The 18,856-nt window shown below is 31.9% G+C and overlaps 1 protein-coding gene across 50 annotated transcripts in view; it reads left to right on the forward strand.

Moving 5' to 3' along the window:
* LOC117231902 (calcium-activated potassium channel slowpoke) overlaps positions 1–18,856 on the forward strand; it is a 105,406-nt gene that overhangs the window by 76,135 nt on the left and 10,415 nt on the right. For 13 of the 50 annotated variants that reach the window (XM_033490793.1, XM_033490790.1, XM_033490787.1 and 10 more), the window contains exons 12-20: positions 523–678; positions 889–965; positions 1,470–1,505; positions 4,840–4,908; positions 7,873–7,923; positions 10,367–10,387; positions 13,408–13,470; positions 16,885–16,917; positions 17,341–17,473. In XM_033490793.1, the coding sequence (XP_033346684.1) occupies positions 523–678; positions 889–965; positions 1,470–1,505; positions 4,840–4,908; positions 7,873–7,923; positions 10,367–10,387; positions 13,408–13,470; positions 16,885–16,917; positions 17,341–17,473 (639 nt within the window). The remainder of the gene's footprint in view (positions 1–522; positions 679–888; positions 966–1,469; positions 1,506–4,839; positions 4,909–7,872; positions 7,924–10,366; positions 10,388–13,407; positions 13,471–16,884; positions 16,918–17,340; positions 17,474–18,856) is intronic. The other 37 variants (XM_033490811.1, XM_033490812.1, XM_033490828.1 and 34 more) reach the window with 19 other exon arrangements.

Genomic DNA, 18,856 nt, shown 5'->3' on the forward strand with positions numbered 1-18,856 from the left:
AGTTATAAATCCGTAAAATTAGACTATAATATTCTTTTTACAGTATTTCTTACATGTCACGTTATTGGATTTTAATTGAATTTTAGATTAAAATATTTACAAATGATTTCAAGTATAACAGTTAAATAATAATTTAATAAATACATTGTGCGTATACGTTTAGTTATCTATTAGCTATCGTGCTTCATATTGTTCTTTATGTTTGATGTTTAGAATATGGAATTTATTGCGATTTGGACCAACGTAAATGATACTATACACTACATTATGTTACTTTGTACTTTCAAGTCACCATAGAATTTAAGTTGTCTTCGAAATATGTAAAATATTAAAATTTAATGCTGAATGTTTAGTTTGCGATATAAATGCTTTGCTTTGTTTGTTAAGCACATATATTTTCTCCTTAAAACACTATACTATATGTAATGTTTCTTATCTATGAGTAAAGAGAGTAACTATGACTTCGTTCTTGATACATATACTATTGAAGAACACAGAATATTATGCAAAGCTTCGTCTTAGGTTATGCTTCACGAAGTTGAAGCTGTTGCTGTTGGCAATCGAGATAAAGGGCGAAGGAGGCTGCGATAGTAAGATATCAATTAATCCACGTGGTGCCAAGATCGTAGCAAATACTCAGGGATTCTTCATTGCTCAATCTGCCGACGAAGTGAAACGGTGAGAATTGTTCTATAATAAAAACAGCGAATAAAATAAATTAAAACGAAATTTATCCATGGAGATATAGTTTTAGCTAAAGTTTCATTTTGCCAATTAATAATAATAATTAAGCCAAACTGGAGAAGCTTTCTTTTCGATCCATTCTTTATTTTACAATCTGTACATAAATTTTTCCGAAGTAACTAATTACTGTAAATATATTTGCAGGGCGTGGTTCTATTGCAAAGCATGCCACGAGGATATAAAAGACGAAACTCTGATCAAGAAGTGCAAGTGCAAAAATTGTAAGTCTTTCTAGTCTAGTGATAGCCCTTACCGATAAATTTATAATTCTCGCTGAAATTCTCTGCTATCGAATTTCTTATTAATCGAAACTCCGTTCTATTGAACTTTACATTATATTACATATGTAATAATTAACGTTTATTACTCTGTGTACATAGAGCGCGCTAAATGTATCGAATATTATATATTGCGAATCACACCAGGATATTGAATCTTAGTTTCCATAGAAGATCAGTTACAGCAATGCGGATCCAAGCTAAGGAATTTCGTGTGACTCGCAAAAGAAAAAGAAAAAACGAGAGATTTTTTAACGACTTTTACATAAGACTAATGTTATAAGACCAGACGAATCACACAGGAAGCTCTCTTTGTCCATGATTCCTTCGCCCTTTCCTCTTTCTTTTTCTCTGTGTCCTTCTGCCACTGAAAGCCGTAGCAGTAATTATCGCGACAATTAACAAAGTGACATGGTTGTGACCATCCTCTTGTGATATATGATCTAGTGGGGCAGCAGCAGCGCTCCTGGGGCCGGGACTTAGGTAACGTCTCACACTCGCTCGCTTAGTCTTTACTATCTCGTTTATGACTATTTCCTTTATGTCTTCCTTCTTTTCTTTCCATAATTTTTTCTTTCCCATTTCTTCATTTTTCTCCCTTCTATCTCTCCTTTTCTTAAAAATCTCTTTTATTTTTGTTGAGACTATTTTGATCTGTTATCTTCATTAACATATTGACGACCACTGACGTTTTTCTATGGTATATCAATATTGTATGATAATTGTGTAAAAATATAACAAGCCATATATACCATCTCTTGTAGAATGTAGTAGTGTAAAGTTAATTACATATTTTGTTGTCTATTTTAATTTAAAACGAAGTTATATGAACATTTTTACGATAAATATATTAAGACAAAGCCATGCAAGTCAATAATCAGTGGCTCCGAGGAAGAAACGATTTCCGTGCATTTATTTTAGTTAATAACAATAAGTCATACACAACATATAATATTTCAAATTAAATTTTCCGTATTCTTGATCTTATCTTAATCGCAGAGTCATATTTTATATATTATGGTATTTTGAGTGTTCGATAAAATTATCGGTCACTGATGTGTTAATAGAAAAGAAATTTAATTCTTCGATCTTATTTTCTCTACAATTATTATCTACAATTATTATGATTTTTATATTGTATTTGTTTCCATTTATTTACTTATTTTCTCCTGATACCAATATCTTTTTCTCATTCTTCGTCCCCTCTTTTTCTTTGTCTATAATCATTGCCTCTTTGCATATTTCTGTCTTTTTGTGTCTTAATTATGTGTACATATATATGCCTTCGAGTTTTTTAACCATTATCTTGCATATATACGCCAAGGCGGTGGTGGTGATGATTATGACGATGACAATGGCGATGAGATGATTGCACCTTTAATCCTCATTCAGAGACACTGTTCGACGCGATTGCGATGCCACAGTTGGGTATTTATTCGTTTTTCACGGTTCTCCGTTCCGTTCTCGTGCTTTCAATTTTTCTCGTTGTGTTGGAAAACTCGATATCCTATATGGAATTCTTTATTGAATCAAACGAAGCGCACATTTTTTAAGATTCGGTTTTGGAAGTTACGAAGAGTGTAGAAGCCTGTTCACTAGCGTTCGCGCGATGATCGTGAACAGTTTTTAAGAGCCTTTCGATTGAAAATTTGTTGATCGTTCGAGGCTCGATATTAATCGACAAATGTGTTTTTTTGTTTGATTGCCAGTCGAATAGCGTGACGTGAAAAATGAAATACCACTGACACACACGTGATATGTAACCCCTTTATAGTTCTGTCAGTTGGCGCATGTCCACCTGGCCAATCGAGGAAATTTAGTCTGCACTCTAGTGTGTGCCCTTCTCGCTCGCCTTGCATGCATGATTAGTTTCCGATTCGAATACTATTTTACGCCTTGATGATACGACAGCTTCGTACAAAAGTTCACTCGCTCTCTATTTTCTCTCTCTTTCTCTGTTAAATATATCCTTCAATTTTGCCCTCCCCTCTTTTTGTCTCTCTCTATTTTCTGTCTGTCTGTACTGTCTATCTGTTTTATCTCTATTCTATTCTCTCCAATTCTTCAAATCACTATCGCTGTTTACTTTAAACAAAAATTTTCTCTTCGATCGTGTGAGAACTTTCAATGTGCCAGCTGTCATTGATGAAACTCTGTCGGTCGGTAGGTTCGATTGATCGTAAATTAATCCCGCGTATCTTCTGCGCTTCTACTCCGACCTTATATCATCAAAAACGTAACCTACGTGTGTTTCGCTTTCTGCGAAAGCGAGTTCCATAGGTATTTTTTGGTGATAATTTTGGTAATAATTTACCTGAAACTTCACAAATACAGCAAATTAACCACGGATCGATATTTCGTTGTAAACATAGTCTCTGTAAACTCTACTTGTTCACATGATGTCACACAACGTATCATTACTCACACGTACCATTCAGTTCATCTGAAATCATCCGAACGAAAGGTCTGTACAAGATTCAACTTTCATTACGTTAAATCTTAAACCCTGGGCAATCAACGTTTTTTCATTGAACTCTTCCGCTATCTGGTTTTACGCAGAAATGTTCATGTTTAATGTCGTTTGGCAATTGCTAGAAAATTTGTGGGTGGAGAGAAATACATCGGAGGTAAATAATATTTCAGGAGCTTTGTAGTTTATTTTTGTACACCTTGTTAAATATCCTTTGTCCTGGCTATAGGTAAATCGTGGAAATTGAAAAGAAATTTGCAGATGATAATATAGCACCGTTACTCTTGGATTCATACGTGAAGATTAAGAACGAAGATACGGAAATAAAGTATATATATAGAATAATCTTTATCACATTTATGTATTCTCACGTATGAATCAACGAATTATGACTATATATATATATATAACTAAGATATATAAAAAATATATATATAGTATGTACGTATTACCGAAGTTCGTAATGTGCCGTGTTTTTGTCAACATGTTCTGCACTCAGAAATAAAGTGAAAACTTCATATAAATGTAGGTTCACAAAAGAAATTGTGTTAAAAATTGATGAGAGAAAAAGACCATAAATGTATAAATAGGGAAAATTTTGATATCAAATTCAACTTGATTTCTGATGATTTCTCTGAAGTACTGTTATATAATAATTATATATAACAATATTATACGTATAATAATACAACGTTAAAAATTTGTATCTATATTTTGTGTTGCTTCAAAGTACGAAAAATATATTTTTCCAATTCGACAATGTAAAAGAAATACTGCAGATTATAGGACATGTCTGACATGATACGGATCGACGCTCCTTCTACTTACGCTCGCTACTGTAGGTTGAGGATACGTCTGGCATTATACGGTGCGACGCTTATTCCACTTACAGTCGCGCAATCTTGAGTTGGACTGTTTCCTTTGAACGCTGTATTTTTATTCGCTATTTCTCTTTTTACAAGCTTTCTTTTGATATTCTCTTTTAAATTTAACATTAAAGCGTTGAGATAAAGCCGTTTACTTTGTCACAATACCATGGAATAATCCTGAGAACTACAATCAATTTTCAACGAAGTGCAGTACGGTAAATAAGACGCTTGAATTTATATTTATATGAAATTTTCGTTTCATCGCCCCAGAACACGCTGTACAAATGTTTCAATAGTAATTCGTAGGATTCCCTTGTATGTTTAATTTAATCTAATACATACGGTTATCTCTGGTTCCTAGCCCAGCCCCTTTTTAAACCGGCGCTCCTCCCTTAACCATTTACCAGTTATTTCAGTAGACTATCCTTGCGTGTTTACTGACAAATATGTGTCCGGGCCGACTGCTCGATTTTTACAGATGTGGGGATGATGATGATGCAGACCGGCATGGTGAAAGGAAACACTGCCTACAGCAGTTGCCTCGACGGTACGCGTCTTTGTACCTTCCTTGCCGTCCTGTTCATCCTAATGCACATCCTTTGTCGAACCGTATCTACAATTTTGTCAGAATAATCGTGAAAGAAAATTACAGATTCGGATCCGGGGCAACGTATCACGAAAAACATTCATTATTCTGACAAATTCTCTCTGTTTGAGTCAAATCTCTAAGATACATAAATATAAGAGTCTAATTGGCATATTTATATAAATATTATTGATATAAATTATATTATTATACTAGATGATATTATTTATATTATATTTATATAAATATTATTCGCGTGCTCGCGCGATATTTATTTTTAAACGAAGAAACGATTGACTCAATCAGAGCTCAGTTGAATTTACGTTTAACCAGGTAAGCTGGCGTAAGTGATGCAAACGAATGCAAATCTCGATGTTCCAAGTAATTCACCGTCACACGCACTTACTCCACGATACCTGTGTTTCAACGTTCTGTAATTTGACATCGTTCGATTCGTATTGTTTCTCGCTGAGCTTTTGCTAGAGCTAACATATTTGGCGATCATTGTTTCTCGAACGAAGCAGCAACATCAATTTCAAGTTGAACGAACATCGTTCACACGTCGTATATGTACAGGATTGCGTTTAATGCGAATACTTATCGCTTCAGTTCTCACTAAGAAAACGTCGCTTTCGCAGATATGCTAATTTTTGCTAAGCACGTTCTATCAAATCGTATATTCTGTGTCTACACGTTCCTGGCTGTTACTTTTCACTGATTAAAGAACATTTGCTCGTTTCAGGCTTGCCAATGACTATCGTTCTTTACCGTTGTTCGGTGTGCTTATATCAAATCTTGTTTTTCATTATTTTTCTTATGTTTGCAATTTAAATGTGACTGTTTCGTTTTTTAAACAGTTCTCTCAATTTTCTGGATTATCATGAATTTATCGAGCATCTGTCGATTTACGGATTGGTTTGACATATGAGTTGATTAAATATTGGGGAGTTTGTTAAATATCTGTAAAATCGTTTGAGATTTCTTTTTGCAATTTTTGGAGGCTATTTTTCGTATACTAAAAATATGCAGTATTATAGTAACATAATTGAAAATTTTCACAAGTTTTAGTTAGTAAGATGGGTCCATTCATAGAAATGAAAGAACATCACTTTTTGTATCACTTCTTAACATTTTACAAAAAAAACTTATTCATTTATTGCAGGGAATTCTTTGTCTTTCCAAGATGGAATTTTATTTGATAATTTTATCTTTAGAATTTTGTTTTCATAAATTGTTGTATTCTGTTCGTAAATTCTATTTACTTTCTCGAATGAGATAACAAGTACACATATATTGCACTATAACCACATATTTTTCTTTGTTACTTTCCTCTTGCAATTATTGATAAATATCCTAAACAAACAGTATCTCTTGCTTCTTATCTTTGGTCACTGAGTTTTCACACTTATTTATTTAGAAAAAGAGGAATTCATTTTACTTATAGGTACAATTGGTTGTAAATTCTACAACGATCTCTATCGTAACAATAACCAAATCTATATTCTCGTTCTTTAATTTCTGGCCAATGAGTTTATTCTTTCTTTCATAAAAGGAATTTTCTTCCACATTCCAATTTCTGCATCATTGTTCAACACAGAACTGTCGTCTTCTATCTTTCTGCATGCGAAACATTAGAAACATGTTTGTTTTCTGATTAGACAGATTAACTGAAACAACAGCATTTCAAATAGACTTGAGTTTAAATACACATGTAATCTTTCTATAACCAGCAGCTAGATAAATATATATTTATATCTTTCTTCCGCCTATTATCCTCACATTTTAAAACTAACCAACACTAGATAGAATTAAAGCTACGCTTTACTTACTACTTCATATAATATATGTATACATTTAGTACAAGTTAGCAGGATGGGATTATCTGGAAAATCTAAGAATTTACGAATTATTTGAAAATAATTAACCAGAATCATTGCAACAAACTACATCTTTATGAATTATATAAATGGTTTCAACAGAGGAAATATATTTGCAATAGTGGGGAAGGTTGTGTTTGAAATTGCATATGAAACTGCTGCGTCCCTTTAATATGAAATGAAAGCGAATCATACGCGCTTAGGTGCATTTGTGTGAGTGTATCTGTGTGCATAGGTGTGCCTGTATATGTGTATATATCCTGTGTGAAAAAGAGAATTTTAAAAGTACTTATAACCGTGACATTTGTAGTTTACAACGAACCAACCAAAAGTGAAATACTTGCAAAGTGAATGCCACCGGTGTAAGCACCTTTAGTTCTAAATTTACACGGATGATGATAATCGATGCCCAGGGTTTATCGAACACACCGATTAAAAATACTTCATTCTCCCCTCACATGTTGCGCATATTTGATATCATTCACTGACATCACAACAATAACGTCGACATTGTGATATTTAATATTTTAGTCGAGTCTGAAAGAGAATACGATCTCTGACTAAATGAATATCATCGGCCACTGTGTAAACTCAATATGGGCCACGTACCTGCTGTGTATTCTCTGTGCTCCAGTCCCCATATCAGACGGAAATTTGATTTAAAGCAACGATGCTTTAAATCAACAATGTTGATCACATCTTTATCGATTGTCACGTTTTACAGTAAATTATATCCTAATGTATATAGCAATATACTATAATATACTATATTATAGTATAACATACAATATAATATACAGTATAATATACAATATGAATATAAATATACAGTATATTATATAGTAATGTATACTATAATATATACAGTACTATATTATGTAGTTTCTTCGAGATATCTATGAATATTTATAAAACTACGTGATAAATCGGTGGAGACCAACGCGTGAATTCCCCCTTACCTGTTACCACCTGCCCCTCCACCCAGTATTTAGGTTCACATTATTTTGGTATAACGACTAACAGCTCTGGTTCTCCTCCCTTCGGGCAGTGGCCACATTCCGGAAAGGCGTGCGAGCTGTTCAAATGGTTGGAAGAGCAAGTATGTATCCCCCGAATGTAGATTGTCTTCCACGTGTCATTCCCTTGTATCTTTCTTTTCTTTTTTTTTTTTGTCTAATCTTAGCCTCTCCCCATGGTTAAGTAAAATACGACAATATAGTCGAAATTGATCAAAGAGTATGTTGGTTTCGTATGGCCTTTAAATCAATATAACCTTGAATCTATCTGTTTGAACAGTATTACATGAAATTTTTGAATATTCAATTTTGATTTCATACTTCTAGTAATAGTGGTTTATGGTACTCAATCTGATAATTTAAGAAATGCAGAAAGTAACGAGTATACGTTTGGCGAAATATTCGATTTAAAGGTTAAACGCAGAAATCCTCCTTTCGATACTCATTTAAGCCGCGTGAATCATTTTCGATAATTGTACAAATTTGGCATACATAGTATTTTTGAATTGGCATAGCTGTGTTAATGTATCAGTTAGAAGAAGGAAGTTATAAAGTTAAATGATTCATCATGGCCTAGTTATTTAAGAAACTCGAATATCAAGGTTTCTAATTGAAAAACAAATCTTTGTTCGAATATATGAAACAAACAGCACAACGTTCGATCATTTTTTTATATATATATATCCTTAGCTTCTTAATTTCGTATTCAAAATTAGAATATATGTATATCATGAACGTGTTCGTTGTGCTAATTTATGTGATTTTATCTGAATCTGATACTAATTGGTTTCGAAGTAGACTACTGTTAGTGTTTTGAACTCCTATTGGTGTGATGTCTGTCTTTTATTTCTCATTTTTTTGTACTTTTGCAACCGAAATTACTATTTACATTATATTTCTATCGATGTCGTTTTGAATGTAGTTCTCTGGAGGTATGTAAGTGTCTTTTTTTTCGATGGTTATTGTTGTGAGTGAATTATTACAAGTCTAATCCGAACGGAACTTCGCGGCGATGTGATTGCCTTGAGTTTTTTTTTTAACTACTTCTAACTTGATCTTGCATCGGTGTTCAATATCTAACTATATCTATTCGACATGTTCTTAGAATATCTTAGAATTAGTGTTTATTTGCGTGATTTATTTATACGATCTATGGCAGAGTCGATATGTGATTATCATTGGAGAAGTCGTTCCTCGATATCCTGATATTTAATTGCTTCTAATTCTTTAAGTGTTCTGAAACATGTTGCAGATGTTGAACGATTACAGGTGTTTATATTAAGTGTGCAGTACTTATGTGCTTCGAGTTATCGCAAACTACATTTCAAGAAAACCATGTGCTTTTATGTCCCAATCATACCTTTCGAGAATTTTCAAACACAAATAAATATCAATATACATATATACAGTATGTTACACTTAAGTGAGAACAGTGGAATACCTTAGAAGGGATTGAAGTTACCAAAAAAATATTCTTATAAAAGTCAATCTAATTCTCTTAAATGACAGTCTATGCCTTTTTATTCATCATACAATAGCATTTGTTGAGACAAATTCTACGACCTGCCACATAATGTTCCGCTTTATATCTTTGCAACTTTTCAAAGAATATATATTTGATACCTGCGATATCTAGCAAGATATTCCATCGTCTGGCTTAAATGTAATATCTTGTACTTCATCTGAGCTATTTAACTTCTACAAAATATCAAGTAAATTGGAACGTTTCCTTCTCCAGTATTTTAGTTACTCTATCATAGGAAAAGCAATTGATGAATTCGGATAATATCCCTGCTAATCGAATACTTTGACGGTTCCGTATTTATGATCGATCGTTCTCCATAATTTGTCGCACACAGCTTTACAGTTTTTATAATCGACATAACTTCGTAGTTCTATTAACCTAAAGTAAGCAGTATAAAAAAGCTTAAATTAAAGATGAGAATATTAACTATATGAGAAAAGAGTAAAAAAAAAATCTTTGGATACTCAAGCACCTAAATAAGATTAATCTTGAATCCTGATATATTATGTGTACTAACACGATTGAATCTGCTGCAAGTAAATAAGCTGCGTGATTACTTCAATGTTCGCGTGCCGCGTAAAAAAGTGAAAATGTGAACGATGTTACGGGATATAGTATAAACGGGAGATAAAAAAAAAGTATATAGAAGGAGGGTAAGAAAAATCAATCGACAGTTTCACTTCGCACCGCTCATCGGAGCCTTAACACAATCATTCTCTCTCACCTGTAATTCATCTATGATCCATGCGTGCATATATGTATATCTATGTATATCATCACGAAACATTACACGTAGGCGAGCGTGTGCACGACGCACGCACATTTAGAAAACCACCGATATATATATATACATATATTACCATGCATATACGTGGCCGCGAGTACGTGCACATACAAACACATTATTGTACACCGGAACATGAAGAAAAGATATCTTTAACTAACTTTCTATGTGTCTATCTGTTTGAACTTTCTTCTCTTCGTCCTCTACTTCTACTTAGGTGAAGACTTCTCGTATGCAAGTAAGTCTAATATAGAGCGGGTGTATAATCAATATCTATGTACATAATATGTATGCATACGTTGCCGCGAGAATCTTTATAATGATAAGGCATAGATGATAAGACAGTAGTCTGTACATGGTCACTGGATGTATCGTAATGTCTCGTTTTATTTTACGTGTTCGATTCGTATGTTTATATGTTTATTGGTACCTCTAATATATTTGTATATTATTAGTCAAATATTATTTTTCAATTTGCCTGATCTATCTTTTGGAGCATTGAGAATTTTATAAAGAAAGATCCTTGCCTTTTTAAAGATGAAGTATCTCAGAACGATATTAGTTAATAATATATGTATACAGGGTGGTTGGTAACTGGTGACACAAGCGGAAAGGGGGTGATTCTGCGCGAAAAAAGAAATCGAAAATATAGCTTAAAATTTTTTTTTAATTTTTTTTTTAATTTTTCCATCGAGACAACAATCTACAGTGAGATCCGTTATAACGAGAGAGTTTCTCGAAAACAAAGCCTCAAACGAAAGATTTTTATTCTATATTTTCGATTTCTTTTTTCGCGTAGAATCACCCCCTTTCCGCTTGTACCACCAGTTACCAACCACCCTGTATATTAATGGGAAAGACTCATTACCATAGAACATGAAATGAATTTTTGTACTTTAAAGTTATCATCATGTGCCACTATAATCACATATCACTATAGTCACGTATCATATACGTGTGTAATTGATACAACACAAAAATTACTGTAGTCAATCTTATATTAATTCCTTTTTTATAAAAGCTAAATTAAAAAAGTTCAAACAAACATTACAACTGCTTTTTTCAAGTAAACCAATCTTTTCTAAGAATCATAAAATTCAACATATACATTTCAAATGATATCGCTAATAAGTATTCCAGTAATTGATATCACAGTAAATAATAAAAAGAAAGAAAGAAGAAAGTACTAGATTCGAAAAATAAAGGATTTTTCTCTATTATTGTACAATAAATATTCTATACTTTATATTCCACGTGTCTTATACCAATAAACGTCGAAATTTAAGAATCAATTAAATGCTGTAAAATGATCTACGCCATGGCAAGAGTATAAAGTGACCTTTTACACGCGCTACAGTTTCCCTCCCTCGGTCAAGTTAAGCTTATGTTAGGAGCTTAACGACGCCAATGGCAAAAGAAAAGTGCTCACAAGATAAAGAGCTGCATTCGATTCGCGAATAGTTTTGCAAACGACGAGTTTCACATTAGTTCTACACCACCGACGATATCTCCCCTTTTGTAACTTTGCTTTGACACGGTAGAAATTTAACAATATTTTCGAATACTCACGAATTTCCCAATCTATCGCACGAGTTTATATCTATCAAAGACTGCACTTGCAATATCGAGTAAATATTCACATCGTAAGAAGTTATTACTGCATGTCTACGTAATCATAGAATGGTAGAATAGAATATATAGTTTGTCAGAGGTAAAGATAATATTTTTATTTTTCTACTATAATCAGTTAACAAAAAAAAAATCGTTTCCTTTATTTTATATAGAAAATTAATTTCTCTGTATTTCTTCGATTTTCATTCTTTACCTCTGTGAATTTTAGCATGAAATCAGTATTGTCTGTGCACAGTGCTTCCAAGTTTTATTACGAGAACGTGTATATAGTTCGCCACTACTTTAGGCTACATTTGTACAACGCGGAGGAGATTTACGATGTACAGATTGTTTTTTGTCCTGTTTTAATATCGTGCACAATTGAATAGTGTCTCCTTTACTTCTGGACTCGTCCGCGTTGCAACGAGCAGCAATCTTCAAAACAGAAGATTTCAAAGTAATATCTCGACTAGATTACTTACAATTGTTTAATTAGAATAAGCTCTGTTCCAGTCAGGGATAATAGAAACGTTATTCTGTTTGCAAAATGTAGACTGGCTATGTAAGTCTTTATTTCTCCACAAATTATATTCTTTTATAATTATTTCTTTGCATATAATTTGTTTCTTAGGCCAACTGCATAATTGAACTAATATTATTAGTAAAATTTTATTTGCTACTATTAATCACAAGTTACAAGTTACCAGTAAATAAATTCTTTATTTGTCAATAAGTTTGTTACAGTTTTATAAATAAATTTTACGAATGAAAATTTTGTTGATTTTCTTTATAATTGTAAACGTATTAAAAAGAAATCCATAGCTAAGACTTGTAAGTTGTTACTCCACCAGTATTATTAGTTAATAAACTATTATGTAAATAGGTGGTACATACATATAATACCTGGTACATACATGTGTTACACGTTAGAAAGAATGTGCTCGTTTAAAAAATTTCTGCTTTCGATTCTTCACGCAAGCACGTAGCGAAAAGATAGAGAATTAACATTACAAATAGTTCAATCTGTATGTACCTTGATATAATGATAAGGGTTACTTGCCGATCTCTTCTATCAGTCTAACATGGATACAGAATAATTGTTAATATTTTCCTTTTATTCAAACAATGACGTATGTATTTCGAAATATTCGAATAATATCGCATGGAAAAATAATTTCAATAATATACAGAATAATATTCTGCATAATCAACGTTATACAGTTGATATCTAGCTACTATTGTAATTATATAATTACAATAATAGAAAGATTAATTTTATTGATGTGCAAAAATTCAAATAGCAATCAAATGTTATTCTCTTCATAAATGAGAAAATTAAAAAAATTGATTAAAAATAATCAAATAATCCTCAATTCGCGAATGAAAAATTGTTCAAAATCGATTAAAAATTATCATACAACGACACTCTCTTCATGAATGGAAAATTAAGAAGAATCAATTAGAAAATATAATCTAAAGCTCTTCTCTCGTGGAATGAACAATTTGTAAAAATCGATAAATGGCTGGAACGGAGCTAAAGTTTAATTAATCGAAGCGCAAGCATAGGAATGGCCAGTGGTAGCGATAGTGTAGCGAACTAGGCCTTAGGTAATTAGGGTAGCTAACATATGTAGTGGTTTGTTACAGACGACCACCATCCTCCCCCCACATTCACTCCGCCAGAACTGCCCAAGATGGTTCACGTAAGAGGTACAGTTACACCTCAAATCAAAACCGTGCTACAATTTTTGCAAGCTGCCCTTCTTAATTTTGATGAACCACATGATTATACGGGTATACTGTAATCAATCGCTTTCAGTCTCTTGGACGAAGGAACGCGAAGAGCTGCTTCACGAAAGAAAGTGCTTCGCTCTCTCGATTAACACTTTTTTTTAAACAAGTATCTGCACTCGGTTTTCTGATGTTCTTTCTTGTTTTCTGTTTATTACTTGATTTTTCTTTTCTATGCATCATGACGAATACGCTTCATCGACTGATTTTTTACTTTTTTCTAGGGATTCAACATGATGACATTTTCGACTGATTTTGTTTTTCTAACAGTGCCGGGTTTCAAATATTTTTAGATATGAACTGGAATGATTGTTTAAAAACTGTCGATACATGCTTAAAATACATACGAAGTTACAGGCAGCAAATGAGAAATAAATAATAATGTGTAATAGAGTAATAATTTGAATTATAACTTTCAAACCAGGAAGGCATGCTTTTATCACTGATTTTTTGCAATCTTTGGTTATGATATTTTTATCAAATTTATGTATGATTGATAATAACGATATATCTAATATTTATTAGTTTATAGATTTATAAACACTACCTGTTGGTATAATATCGCAAATAAACGAAGTATTTGCAATAGCGAAGTTAAATAAATTGCAAGCCAGAAGGATATGTAGTATGAAAAGTATATTTATATTATAAAGTTATATGAACCGTCAACTCCATAAATTGGAAAGTAAAGAGTACTGATAATGTTACAAATTTCTCAAATGTTTTCAAATTTATTGAATTTATTGAATTTATTTATTAATTGAATTTCATTCAAAAGATAATGATCATATTAAACAATTGTTTCCAGTTACTACATCGAGAAAGAACGAAAATATTTTTCGAAACTTTTATATAAAAGTTAATGATAACAATGAGGTTTCAATAGTACTTACATGAGAAATTTCAATTTAAAAAACTCCAGCACTGTTTCTAAATATATATGGAATATGTATCTAAAAGCGCGCTACTAATATTTTCATTTCGATTTTGGAGAAAGTAGAGAGGAATTTAAATTTATAAAATAAATCAAATTATATTTTTGAAATTGAAACATTGATTATATCACGATCTCGTTATTGACTACTTTCTCCGGTTTCGATGAGTGCATGCAGCTACAGTAGATACGTTATAGTTTGCATCTTATGTTATCAGTTTTATTAATTTCCTACAAACGTAGTCAACTTTTTTGTAGTTTAACTTTAGTTCTAACCATGCAATCATATTAGACGACACATAATCTTTTTTCTTTCCGTTTCTTTCGTCTTTAGTTTCAATGTTTTCTGCAAAAACCACTGTGATTTATTATAAAAACGTACGATCATCATAGAGTTTCATAGTTACTAGACTCTAGCATCGGTTATGTTTCGTTTTAATTTGGTTCTACTGATTATTATAGTTTCGAAGCAACATCGGTTTATAGACAAAACACAATGATTAATTTATTTGAAGTTTCAGCCATAGGAAATATTATAATTCTCATATACATTTTATATATAATTAGTTATATATCTCGAGTGCAAAGTAATTATTTATAATTTCAAATAATTTCGAATAATATGAGTCACTTAATTTATTTGAAATTTTTATCACAGGAAATGTTATAATTGAGCGTCGTATACTTTTCGGTATACAGAATTGGTTATTTAACTTGAGTGCTAACTAACTAATAATTCGATATTGATAAAATATTGATAAATAGCTTGAGTCATTTATATTTAAGAATTGACTCGGACAATTCGGTAACGTAATAGTGTAGGAAAGAAAGTCGATCCGAAAGCTTGATAACCTTATCCGCGACAAACATACCTTTCCATGTAATTTATGCAAAATATGCAAAACATTCGCTGGTGTTCGTCTGCGTAAGTAGTGAAGCAGGAATTTAAAGATATCAGCGTTTCTCACTCTTTAACTTTCTTGCAAAACTAAACACTATACGTATGATAGAAACCAATTATTCAGCGAGGAAAAGAATATAGAAGAATTTACAACACGTAAATTTCGTGGATAGTTTGAGAAATGCTGTTTGAATTGAGAAATTTTAAGTGATATTCGATCTTTACGATGGAATTTTCTGTGTTCTATGTAGATTATATTATTTGGTTTAGGATGCTTAGAAATACTTTTTCGATATTTCTTCTTTGATATGTGTGACTCGCATATGTCCTCAGTATATTCTATAGTTTATTGTCATTTACATATTATGCGTTTTATTTGTGTAATTTTTAATATCGAGTGTAAAATGAACAAATTGATAGTTGTAGAAAGCACGGTAGATAAACAGACACCGTATAATTTCTTATTTATTTCTTATGGTAATATTAGACACAGCACAATTTTTTCATATTTTTGATCGTTTCATTTTTTAAATTTATTAAATATAGGTGGTGTTAACAAGACAAATGCTAATTTTTTTTTTCTTGACTTATGCAAATGGCGCGTGCCACGATGGCTAGAAATTGCTTGCGTTCGTGAATGTTTCTTGGTTTTCATCGATACGTCAGATTTTCTTTTAAGAAGATCCTCGTTACAAAATTTTAGCACGCGAGTTTTTTTTTATATTCAGAAGAAAAATGTGTTCTGTATTCAGAAATGAATCAATTGATATTTTAATAATAGATCATTTAATGCATGAATATTGTTAACTGTAAAAGTTATTTGTTTTAAGAGTGGTAGTATATCAATAACATAATGTTAATATTATTATGATTGTCATATTTTTGAGATTTAAGAAATTTTATCAGCAAATAAGTGGAAAATAAATATTCATGAATGTTTTCACTGTATTTTATGATTTATCAATAATAACATCAACCGCCAATTTATTTGAAAAGTGACTTAAAAAAATAATAAAAATACAGGAATAATTTTTATAATTTTAAATAAATAAGGGAATTTTATTATCAAATGATCATTCTTAAACTATTATTTTCAAAGGATAATATTCGTCGAATTTTCTTTAATGTGATGCAACTTCTACAGTATTAGCGTAACTTTAATAGAGCAAGAATGTTTTTTTTCATTTGCCAATATAACAGTATATGTGTAATTGACATATTCTTGAAAACCATAAGTACTTTGCCAGTCCATAGCAATTCTAGTTATTCAAAATTGAAAAGATGGCACGTGCGGAAAATTTCGAACGAAGTACGCGTGTAAGTAAGCATGAGGCTATAGGCTCTTGTCAATAAAAAGTAAAGTGCGTTATAACAAACGAAGTTAGGCCACGATCAGCGTGGCACTGAGTAATTTGTCTTAATCATTGTTGCTTTGTCTATTAGCTACGTTAAAAAATATATATTTATACAGAATTTAATTCTAATTTACGAATTTTAGGTGAGATCAGTCGCGACCGAGATGATCCAAACGGTAATTACAAACAAACATCTATATCCATTAGAAATATAATATTATATAGCTACAGTGTCGGCTAAAAATATTAGAACAACTATGCACTTATCGTATTTACACTGAAAAGGTTCAACACATTTTACACTATTTAATATATTTGATATACTTTTGAAATGAATTTCCTACGTTGGAAAGCAACTATTTGATAAATCTATTTGACAAATTTTACATTATAAGCAGGAAAAGAACAGATTTATAATAAAATAATTAGAAAATAAAAGTAGCGTAAACCATTCAGTTTGTACCAAATGTCTAGACAATTTTGTCCACGCAAAGTAGGTGTTTTAATAATCGTGGCCAGTATTATACATAATAATTAATAAAAATATAAATACTGGTCATATATACATGTGCGTATAATATTATATTATCGTGTTACAGCGATGAGAAATCACCGGAATTCCGTCGGGATGACCATGATGAATTCAACAAAGCAGGTGAATAAGGTGAAACCGAATGTGAATCGAGCGACGAACGACAGTTTATCCAGTCCAAATCAACCGTACAATCAGAGGTATTCGTTTTAATTTAGATCTAATCCTCTCTTTAATGTGTACAACATGGACGTGCATCGTCCTTGCATTCGCTCTTCATTGTTCGCATTTTTTAATCACTTGCCATAAATATTTCATTACACATTAACAAACAGCGTGCGAATTTCACTACTGAGAATTAATTACACGTTAACTATTGAACTCATCGATCGAGAAAAAAAAATAGAATTAATGTTGCTGGAATTTTATTTTCAAATTTTGTTTCACCGCAAAATTATCCTGTGTTTATTTCTTTTACGTTAAAAAGTAATTCTTGTGCACTCAAAGTTTAATTAGATGTGGTCACTATATATACATACAAGCATAATTATATAAAGTGTGATTTAATATATTCGGTTGTTATATAGTAACGAAGTATATGTACACAATTACAACAGCAGTTCGTGGTGAATTTTTCCTGGTGACTTCTCTGTCTGCATCTAAGCACTCTCACTATTGTACGAACTTTACGGTTGATCCTGTTTCTCCTCTATTTGCACGAGTAGAACGACTCGAGCTTTTATTTTCACACAATTTTCTTAAGCTGTATACAATGGGTTATTCAAACTGTACATCGTTTAGTTCACTCTTAATACGTAAGTCGAACAAAATTCATCGTTGCATATACATCGTAAGATGTTTGTTTTTAATCGCTAACAAAATCATATACATTTTGCAATATCATCATGAAATCATTTTAAATCATGTACTTTGAATAACCTAATGGAACGTCGAAGCAATTACTCGAAGCGATTCATTTCACAAAATATAAGAACACTACTCTGTTAAAAGAATCTTCGATGAAATAATTTATCTTTACAGAGTGCACTACGCTGTCTGACACAATATTCTTTCAACGATATATTTGCATCTATCTTCCTTTAATCAGCATGTTTTTAAAAGTTATCCAACATAAGTGACGATAAATATTCTATTATTACTATTCTCGGTAGAGAACTTCCATGCGATCCAGAATCATCTTCATGAATTCAAGTAATCTTGCAACAGGTTACATACTGTACGATCAGTTTTGTTCATTATTTAGTTTCCTGCGATTAATTTTATCGAAGCAGTATATTCTGAAACTGTTCTGCGGTTCCAGAACGGAACTTTTCTGCGGGAATTGCTATCAATAAAAGGCGCTGTACAACGTAAATTCATTAAAAATAGACATTCCCTGTTTTCCCCTTATCCTTCTAGCAACACGCAAAAGTTCGTGATGGCTACGAACTAGCAGTATATTGGGTCCATGTATCGTAACAAACTGTGACATGCAGAATTAGAGGTATAACTTTTACAGTTGGTGGAAGACATCCTTTTAATTGATGATACATTTCCTAGCGTACGTAGCTCGAAAAATAAAA

This window comes from Bombus vosnesenskii, unplaced genomic scaffold (assembly GCF_011952255.1).
Source record: "Bombus vosnesenskii isolate JDL3184/JDL3185 unplaced genomic scaffold, Bvos_JDL3184-5_v1.1 scf7180000013275, whole genome shotgun sequence".
Classification (NCBI taxonomy): domain Eukaryota; kingdom Metazoa; phylum Arthropoda; class Insecta; order Hymenoptera; family Apidae; genus Bombus; species Bombus vosnesenskii.